Below are 10,676 nucleotides of genomic sequence, written 5' to 3'. Positions count from 1 at the left end.
TATTAGGCCCTTACCGTTGTCATAGTAACTCCCCTATCATCACATCTAATTTAGAGCATCCCTCATGATCCAAATATCTACCATCACCACTGCCTAGCGGGCTGCAGCTGCTTCAGTGTGAGATCGATTCCTGCCCCAGAGGTGACCCACATGGTGCGGCAGACCTCTCCTGACCCGCCCGCTGCTCCCCTCAGCAGTGTACTTCATCGATCTGCCTGTTTTGCTCCCCACTCTCTGGTGAAGCCTCTCACCACCCCTGCACCTCTTGCTTGTACCCCAGTTCTGTATGCATAAATAAATCTTTTTAAAAAAATTCCTATTAATTCTTAAAAGAAGGTCAAACGTTCAGTCAACTAGCTTACATTTCTGTCCTTGATTGTGAATTCCACATCATCTCCAGGCTGTAAGGCTTCTAAGTCACCTTTAAATTCACTATAGTGAAAGAATATCTCTTTTACAACATCACCTCTTTCAATAAAGCCAAACGCCTCCTAAAGCCAAAAAAAAAAAAGCCAACAACAAAAAACCCTGAACATTAAGTATTATTTATTGTACATATTTACTGTAATTTGCAATAAGTCTTATAAAATTGTACTTTGGTGGAAACAATTATTTATGGTAACGTATGTATAGTTAAATGGTTTATTGTAAAGAAAATCAACTTTAGTAACTAAGAAATTGTACTTTTGAGTTTAACAGGGAATTATTTTTAAGACAGACATGAAAAACAAAAGGCTGGATTTGAGGTGTAAGAATTAAAAGTAGTCAAACAAAACCCCAAATTGACTGTATTTAGTTAATACTTACCTTCATGGCACAAACTACTCCCTGACAGCGGGCTTGTTTCTTTTTCAAAAGCATAATGTTACGAGCACTTACAGCACCAGTACTAGAAAAAATAAGGGATGTGGGGAAAGGGGGAAGAGGTATAAAAAAATGCACTGGCTTGGTTAGATATGCTGAGTCAGGAGAGAAATATTAATTTTCTGGAGCTTCAAGAATTTATCACTAATTTATTATATAAGCTTAGAAGTTTATGACACATTCTTTTTATTTTCAAAGATTTATTTACTTATACATAAGAACTAGGGTAATGGCCAGAGGTGGGGGCGGGAGTGGGTGGGTGAGAGGATTCACCAGAGACAGAGTGGGGAACAGAACAGGAGGGTTAACTGAAATACCTGCTGAGGGGAGCAGCAGGCAGGTCAGGAGAGGTCTGCTGCACCATGTGGGTCAGCTCCTGGCTGGGGATCAAACTTGTGCTGCAGTGGCTTTGGAGAGCTTCATAGTGTTGTGCTTTAACCCCTTGTGCCACTAGAGTGGGGCCTTGACACATTATTCTTTTCATATGGCTTTATATAAAAACTTTTGTTCAAATTCCCGTGCCTTCCAAATTGGGCACACATGTATAATTTTTCTTTTGGACTGGCTAAAATATTTGTATTTATAAGGGCACCTAACATTGTACTGTTATTATATCACAATAAAATAAAGCCACAAATTGGATGCAGTCAAAATTGGGGAATACTCAAAGTTTAGAAAAGTTATTCACTGAACAAACATTTGAGTAGGTTTTATGTGTACAATGAAGAAACTGGGGCTAGGGCCCTTGCTGGTGGTGCAACAGGTTTGAACCCAGACTATGAAGCTAGCCACAGTTACTTCAGTTCGAGTTCAATCCGTGGCCAGGGAGGTGACAAACGTAGTTCAGCGAACCTCTCCTGTCCCGCTTGCTACTCCTTTCAGCAATTTATTTCAAAAGATCTGCCTGTCCTGCTCCCACTCTATCTCTGGTGAATCCTCTCACTGCCTGTGCACTTCTGGCCTGTACCCCAGTTCTGTGTGTATAAATATTGAAAAAAAAAAAACTGGGGATAGAAATGAATAAATGATGGTGCCTATTTGTAGTAAGAGCTGAACTTAATAGCTTTTCAATTATTACTGGTTAAATGGACATAAAAACTAAGTAAATGTAGCGATTAGAAGAGAAATTTACTATATTAAAAAAAATGACATCCACCTTCATTAAAACCGGACACACTGCATGCTGCTGCAAACTGTTTCTATCTTGTTTTCAAGATAGTACTCACTAGAAGACACTGTACTATTTATAGGTACAGTAGAAGTTTCAAGGAGCTGTGCATCAAATAATTATTTTCCTTAATTCCACTTGGAAAAACACGACATGCTTTTTATTAAAAACTTCACACACTAGCAAAGACACTGGAAAAATCCTACTTGCCTCTGCAACTTTTTGCAGTGAAAAGGTTATGAAGCCATGTTAGAAGTCAAATGACTTCTAGTTAAAAGTTGTACAATTTTAGGCTTTTATTGTTGAGAACAATTTTTTACAACTGGTATTCACTAGGTGAGGCTGTTTTGAGGATAAAAGCACTAAGTTGTCTAACACAAGTGTGTAGCTCATATATGACAATTTAGTAAAGAGTAACCCTCTCCTCAAACTTAAGCCCTATTGTTTGCTTTCTACTGGAGATTAAAGTTAGGTCCTGCAGTCTAGAATTAACTAAAACCAGTAACTCAAGTCTGAGTTCTAGTCTCACAAGAGTCGAGGTTCAAAGATAATAAATAGGCACATATTTTTTGAACCTTGTTACGCCTTATGTAGTTGAAAATGCATTCTTAGCACTTTCTTGAAATTCCGTATTTTACATTTCTACTCATCCAATCAAAAATAATTATCCCTAGATCCTCCCTGGTGGTGCAATGGATTAAAGCACAGCACTGTGAAGCTAACCAGCTGCAGCTCCCCCAGCATGAGTTCGAAACCCTGCGGGGGAGCTGACTCACATGGCACAGCAGACCTCCCCGCGGCTCCCCTCAGCAGTGTATCTCAGTAAATCTGCCTGTTCTGCTCCCCACTCTGTCTCTGGTGAATCCTCACCGCCCTTGCACCTCTTGCCTATACCCCATTTCTATATGCATAAATAAATCTTAAAAAAAAAAAAAAGATCACTGGAATTTTCTTCACTGTATTTTCTGTAACTCTACAGATAAAGTTTCAGAACTATATTCTCTTGTCTATGGCTAGCCTGCCTCAGGCCTACACATGCACTGACGTACTCAGAACCCCACACATCTATACCCACAGACACCTCAAATTCAAATTACAAAATAAAAGTATAATTTTTCAATCTTTAATACTTTCTCCTATTATTACCTATTCTCATTAACAGTATCATTCATCTACCTGGAAACCCAAGCCAGAGACATGGTATATGGGCCTGTCCTTTCCTTAATTCCAATACATACCTCTTATCTAATTGATAAACTCAATGATCTTATTTTCCCAGTGTGAACAGACTTCACTTCTCCACTGAACTACCTCTGCCTATCTTTATTAGGCCCTTACCGTTGTCATAGTAACTCCCCTATCATCACATCTAATTTAGAGCATCCCTCATGATCCAAATATCTACCATCACCACTGCCTCCACTGCCAGCAAACATACTTCATTATAATCCTTCCAAGATTCAATGACCATGGGATAAAGCTCAAACTTCATCTTACTTTGGACTTAGGCAATTCAACAACTCCCAATTCTTGACCATTCCCCCGACATGATTACTTCTTGTGCCCAGAACGCAAATTACACCTCGTTTTCCGAATGACTTACACCACCCTTTCCACAAGATAACTGAGTGCTGGTGCTTTCACAAACCCTTCACTGACCTCCAAGACAGCTCCTTGAAAGCGCTAACCATTTTCATTAACTTCCTAGACCTAACATCCTACAGGTTCCTACCACAGGATAGACTCGTAAATGCCTCCAACAGTCTAGAAAAGAACTTACTGTTTATTGTTATCAATTACAAAGTTTATTTTATCTCCGGTTTCCAGCTGAACGTTCCCTTCAACATCTTCAGGGGTGTAAGTCAGATAAAACACTTCCTGTGAATTAACAAGTCATTATTAATATACTGGCAGGATGCTTGATCACTGTATACTGTGATTTACTTACTTAAATATCTCAAACTGGTATTTTTAGCCAAATTTCTTAAAATTCAATGTTTTATGACAAGTAGGCTGTTTAATTCATAAAATACACTTTCCCTCCATGATGCTGATGACTTCTGCGAGTTCACAGCTGAGCAGCAATCCAACTTCAAAAAGCTTACACACGTGGAAGCATTTGCCCAGAGACTGTAGTTACATTTTAAAAAAAAAACAAAACAAAACAAAAAAAAAACAAAAAAAAACAAACAAAAAACACCCCAATTTTTATATAAGGCATTCCAAACAAAAAGGCTGGAGTCAGTTTTTAAAAAGAACCAGAAAAAAGATCCCCCTGCCCACAACCCCCAAAAAAGTGAGCAAAGGAGCATTTTACCTTAATGTTCTAACTAAGGTCACACTTGGGTAAGCTAAGACACTTGGAAGTCCTATGGATTTTTTTCTTTTTCTTTTTTTTATTATGCTGCACTCAAAGTTTCTTAGAAATCAAATTCAAAACTGATTTTTATTAATTGCAGCTTACGTTTTCTATTTTGAATTTTAAAGTACGCTTATAGATCACATGGTGGATCAGGCAAAGGTTTAAGAAAAATACACAAGTTTACCCCATTACGTTCGTAGCATACACTCCCTGTTGGACTCTGACCCGGGGCAGCTGGAGATTTACTCTCTAAGTTGTGAGGAACAGCGCACACAACCTACCAGTCAAAAAAAAAAAAATTTCCATTGCTAATCATTTCAGGAGTAGCACTGTGCAATATAAACTGAATTTAATATCCTCTACACTAAACACAGGGATGCAGTTTAGTATGATCCACAAGAGGACGCCATGCTGCCAAGTTTCAAGCTCACAGTACATAGCTGACTGCAAGTCTAGGCTTGGGGTTATAGTAAAAATATCTTGACCACATTTTTATTTTAGGTCAAGAAATGCCAGTGCTTCTGATATAATTTTAAAATAATAATCTTTATATACTACAGCTCTCTTGCGTGCAAACTGAGGAAATGGGGAGAAATCTTCCCTTTCTGATGTGAAAGATATGCAAATGCAGGGCCCTAAGAAAACACAAAGCATCAATGTCACTAACTTGTCCATTAATTCGTTCTTCAGGGAGGATTTCTGTTTTTATCTTCACCAGTTTAACAGCAATGGGTTTCCCAGTCCGCCGGTCAGATGATACTTCGAATTCAACATCATCTACAACAAAGAAAGTGTGTTTTGTTGGACTCATTTAGGCAAAATGGCGTGTCACTTTCAAGATAAACTTAACGTAGCATTTGAACGGCCTTAGATCAGCGATTCTCAAAAAGTGTAGTACCTGGACCAGCAGCAGTAACATCATCTGGGAGCTTAGCAGAAATGCAAACTGTTGGTCCCCACCTCACACCAATACAAAGACAAACTCCGAGGCTCAGACAAAGCAATCTGTGGTTTAACAAGCTTCCCAGTGAATTCTGATAAACACTAACATGTCACAACCAGTGCTTGAGCCTGAGATAGCCATATTTTAACCTTAGGTTTCATGATGTTTACACATACTGCAAGTGAGGCAATATTTAAGAGTAACCTTTGGCAAGTTTTTTCCCTTCTTAACCTCTCTGTAACCTGTTTCCTCACTTCTAAAATGAGAATAAATCAAAACAATACTCTCTTTGGACTTAGGCTTACTGTTTTGACATTTTTCCCTTAAAAAAGTGTTTTAAATTAAAAAGTGTACAGAGACCTTGAAACTTCAGACCTTTAATACGACATTTTCATAACTGAAAATCATTTCTATGGTGCCAACCAAGATAAATTTTCATATAGTCCAAGCTGGTGAACTGAAGTTTGTTCCCCCTCAAAGCATTACCAGAAACAGTACCTGGTAAAATACCATATGGAAGTTTAATATTTTCATAGACTCAAAAATCTCCTAAATAATATTAGAGAAGTAACAAATCTTTTAATTATATAAAAAAAAATCCAGACATCCTTTGGTCAGTATTTTATCTTAGATAACACAATAGCAATCAGGACTCTGGTTTATGCAGATAAGACTTCAATAACTGGTACAAGTTAAAGACCAAACTACAACTCTCCAAAATAAGCTGATATGTAAAGTCCCTCATGACTACTTAAAAAAGAAAACCAATAGATTACCTTATAATTATTTCCTGCAGGCTGCCATAGGCCAAAATGTTAACATTATCATGAGCAAGTTGTTATGGAAGAGAGATTTGTGATTACTTAAAAAACAAAAAAAGGAGAATGGACAGATTACCTCCTACTTTTAAGTCCTGCAGGTTGCCATTATACTGTGAACAGTGGAAGAAAAGTCTAGCTTGACGTTCTGAACACTGAATAAATCCATAAGAGGTTAGCAGTTTTTCAATAACCCCAGTTTCACGCAGTGCTGCTGATGTACCATTGGGGTACCCATTGTGTCCATTGTTGTGGAGAAGGTTTGGATCAAAGCTCATCTGTTTTGAAAAGAAAAAGAACTCAATATATACAGATATGTGCATTATCTCCACAACACACTAGGTCTGATTAACAAGTTACTAAGTCTTTACTATAAAAAGCTAAGAAAATAAAGGTGTAAAAGGTAAAGGGAACATGATGGGCTTTTATTACTGAAATGTTTGTTAATTTAGCTAATAAAACATTTCAGAGGAAATAATTTCAATTATTTTGGGCAACTGCTCCCACTTATGGTAGAATTTTCACTTACCAAGTAAATACAATTTCTTGAGTTTAGTATTAAGGTAAAGTTCAAGCTGCCTTTATGTTAACTTAAAATTACTAAAACAACTGTAGAACAAAAATAACTAATATTTATGAGATGGCAACCCAAACACCCAAGACTAAGAAATTTTAACTACTGAAAATTAACACAGAAACCTTAAAACTATTTGGTAAGCCATGCATCTTGAAAGCACTTAAGTTAGTAGAGGTTAACACAACAAAACTTTTAATGCAACACTTGCTTCAAATTAGAAAATACCAGAATAATGCATGCTTAGGTCCTTTAATGGAACCCCAAATAGGCAGTTTAATCCCAAGAGTTTAAGACAAAACTCAGAGAGCAACACTACTTCTCTAAATATGTTCAATCACTTGATCAGTGCATTTAAAGAAATTTTTCATGTGTTTCACATACAATGTGAAATAGCTAACTACTGCATGTTTTTATATAAAAAAAAATTTTTTCGTGAGAACTATTTAAAAGTAATGGAATGTAAGCTGTTTAGCTCATCAAATTCTGTCCATCTTATGGATACTTTATCCTGTTTGAGTAACATAGAAAAACCAACTATTAAGTGAAAAAAAAACTGGAAAAATTCCCTAGCAAAATTTAAGTCTTTAACTTAATTTACAATACAGTAACATACCTATTATCTTTACAACTATTTTTAGACACTTTCATGGAAAATTAAGCACTTTTGCTTAAATGCAATGCTGGGCATCATAAAAATTGTTTTCATTAGTGAAAAAAGGAAACAAAACAGTAGGAAAATAAACCCAAGTATGAGTGGCTAACCCAACAAATTTAGGTTGTCACAGCTGTAGGTGGTTCAATTCTAGTTCTACAGTTTCATGTTTGACATGTGTTAATGTTTGTAAAAACCCACCAGACAGCAATATCCCCATATAACCAATGAGGAAACAGATACAGAGAGGTTAAATGACTTGCCAAAGCTAAATGGTAAAGAACTAAAATCAGAAAGGCCCATTACCTCCATAAGCCGGACTCTTATCTAGCACTTAAACTAAAAGTTACCAGGCAATCTAGTCAAAGCACACTATCTGTTCATTGTGGGCAGGGGTCTTGGGTTTCCTAACAAGCTTCTGAGGTGATACTAAAGCTTTTGATTCTTGGACACACTGTAAGTAGCAAGGCCCTAACCTACTAACCTTCTCTCTGAAAAGCCAAAGTGAATGGAAATGCTTAGGGAAGTTAGTAAATCTGCAGGTTATGTCAATCAATCCAAGTGGCCTTCCTAAGTCATGCTCTTTCCCTTAAAACAAAGCAATTAAGCTGGGCTGGCTGCTTCCCTGACTTACAGATCTCTGATACGTGGGGGTCCTCTTTTGTTTTTTAGTCCCAGGTGAGGTAGAAGATGAAGATAAAGGTAAAGAAAGAGAAGGAGGGGCTACAGAAGGGGGATGAGGATCTGATGACACAGTAAAAATGTTCTCCATTTTCAAACAGCTGTGATAACATAGCACAATGTTTACAACAATAATCAGTAACAATTTAACACAATTAACAGTCAACCTACATCTTTATAAATTTACTGTTAGGTTACTTTAGCAAAATGTAATTTGAATCAGAATACTATAGTCAATTAGATAATGGCATTTATGATAAGAGATCAAACTAAAATGTACTTTTAAAAGCCCTTATATAATCCTGATTCATAGTTATTTATAATTTTGAAAATACCATAAGGACTTTGGTGGCTGCTAGAGTGAGCTAAATCAGCCCAATTTCTTCCACATATCTCACAACTTTAAACAGAATCCAATATTCTCAATTACTTGTCTCTCTAAGCAGGGAACAAAAAAGATTATGCAATGGATTTAAGGAAGAAAACATCAGAACTATAGCTTTTAGAAATACTGATATAGTAGCAATATCATAGCTCATAGATTACTCATGTATTTTAAGAGTGGAAAACTCCACAAAAGGTTGGTAGTGAAGCTATTTAACTCCATTTATTTTCAGCATGTAATTTATACCGTCCCAGTCAAGTGGACACACAAAGCTAGCTAAACTGGTTTAGTTAGGTTAGACAAAGTTAAAAGATTCCTGTTATTAAGGTGATCACAGATGAAGAAAGCTTTTATTTCTAAATCCTAGTATGAGGCTTTTAACCCCTCCCCCCTTTATGAAGCTAATGGCCATCTAATAAGATGTGACAAGTCTGCCAAAACTTAAGATCAGAACTATGATGTAGACTACACAAATAACAACTCACTGTAATTAAGCTGTCCCTCAGATATTAATTCATTATACCATGAAGTTTTCAAATTAGGGGCCTCCCTGTTGACACGGGGTTAAGTCTCAGCACTATGAAGCTAAAGCTACGGGCAGCCACTGCAGCACAAGTTCGATATCCCACCAGGAAGCTGACCCACAGGGAGCAGCAGACCGCTCCTGTCTTGCCTGCTGCTCCCCTTAGCAGTGAATTTCCCTCAATCCACCTGTTCTGTTCTCCACTCTTGTCTCTGGTGAATCCTCTTACCCCCACCCCACGCCTATGGCCCAATTCTTGTATGTATGTACCCCAATTCTCGTATGCATAAATACATCTAAAAAAAGAAAATTTTAAAATTAAACACTCAAACTACACATCTCCATGTATTTTTCCACGAGGGTGTAAGCTTATGCTATCTTTACAGTAGGGTTTATTTCATCCTTGTGCTCTATTTGCACAGCCACATTTTACAATGCAGTTGTATGAGCTCATGTACTAGTGACTATAAACTTTTACTGACAAACATGATCAAATTAACTTCATAATCACTCGCTTTAATCACTGAATTCGATTGTGAGTTTTAAGTTATAGTTCTTTTCTGTTCAGTGATTAGTTCTTCACACTATATGAATAAGAACACAGTGTGAGTTGTGATATACAGGTTAGGAGCTGCACAAAATCACATTCTAAAGACTCCAGTCCTTATGACACATCTTACAAGTAGAAGGTTAAGATTCTGTTTTTCTCATTTTAAGGGAAAATAAATCAGAATCAAAAAGGATTAAAGCTATAATTTCCTTCAGAGACTCTAGTTTCCCTAAAACTGGAATTGAGGCAATTGGTACTGCTACTGACTCTCAGCTCACCTCTAAGGGAAATCAAAATGGAACTGAAAAGAACTTCTACCTTCTCCTAGAAACTTTCCTGGCATTTTTTTTTCTCTAGCCTTTACCCATCTGAATTTTTTTAAGGGGAAAACAGGCCACTTGAGCAACTTTCGAGAAAATAAATGTTAATACCTTTCCCTGTATAGAATTCCTAATTATTTGGTTAAATTATTATTTCTATGACATTGTGAGTAATTTAAGCAGCAGCACCAAGACACTTTTAAGTACCATTAAAAAGAATGGAGGTTCACTTAAAAACAGAACCATTAAAGTAGAAATGCAATGAGAAGTACTAAGCTCAAAAAACAGATGCTTATTTATAAAAAATTCAGATACTTTCCCTCAAAAAATTGAGGAAGAACCAGTATGTAAATACCCCTTTTAAAAGGGGTGAAGAATCATTTTACTTGCTCACCTCACCACATACAAAAAAAGGCCTTAGTACTTTTTAAATGTCTTAAACGTCTCACTATTTTTAATTAAAAAACTTTTTTATTATTTATTCATACAGAGCTGGGTTACAAGCCAGAGGTGCAGGGGGCAGTGAGAGGCTTCACCAGAAATACAGTGGGGAGTAAAACAGGCAGAGATGAAGTACATTGCTGAGGGCAGCAGCGGGCGGGTCAGGAGAGAGGTCTGCCACACCGTGTGGGTCACCTCTGGGGTGGATATCAAGCTCAGTGTGAGGCAGCTATGGCTAGCCTGCAGTGCTGCGTCCTAACCAGTTGTGCGCCCACATCTCACTCTTCTTTTTTTAAGATTTATTTCTGCATACAGAACTGGGGTACAGGCCAGAGGTGCAGGGGCAGTGAGAGGATTTATCAGACAGAGTAGGTAGCAGAATAGGCTGATTG

General features: G+C 37.2%; 1 protein-coding gene across 2 annotated transcripts in view; it reads right to left on the bottom strand.

Moving 5' to 3' along the window:
- Nucleotides 1-10,676, bottom strand: part of CSDE1 (cold shock domain containing E1, RNA-binding) — a 41,796-nt gene that overhangs the window by 14,021 nt on the left and 17,099 nt on the right. Inside the window, exons 3-8 of one of the 2 annotated variants that reach the window (XM_004689617.2) lie at nucleotides 6,235-6,433; nucleotides 5,062-5,171; nucleotides 4,579-4,671; nucleotides 3,813-3,910; nucleotides 808-889; nucleotides 363-491 (exon numbers count right to left, since the gene is read on the bottom strand). In XM_004689617.2, coding sequence (XP_004689674.1) covers nucleotides 363-491; nucleotides 808-889; nucleotides 3,813-3,910; nucleotides 4,579-4,671; nucleotides 5,062-5,171; nucleotides 6,235-6,433 — 711 coding nt within the window. The remainder of the gene's footprint in view (nucleotides 1-362; nucleotides 492-807; nucleotides 890-3,812; nucleotides 3,911-4,578; nucleotides 4,672-5,061; nucleotides 5,172-6,234; nucleotides 6,434-10,676) is intronic. The other variant, XM_004689619.2, reaches the window with a different exon arrangement.

The sequence above is a fragment of the Condylura cristata genome, unplaced genomic scaffold, assembly GCF_000260355.1.
Source record: "Condylura cristata isolate star-nosed mole 26May11 unplaced genomic scaffold, ConCri1.0 scaffold00026, whole genome shotgun sequence".
NCBI lineage: Eukaryota > Metazoa > Chordata > Mammalia > Eulipotyphla > Talpidae > Condylura > Condylura cristata.
The sequence above is the reverse complement of the archived record's forward strand: the minus strand, read 5'-3'. Positions and strand labels throughout refer to the sequence as shown.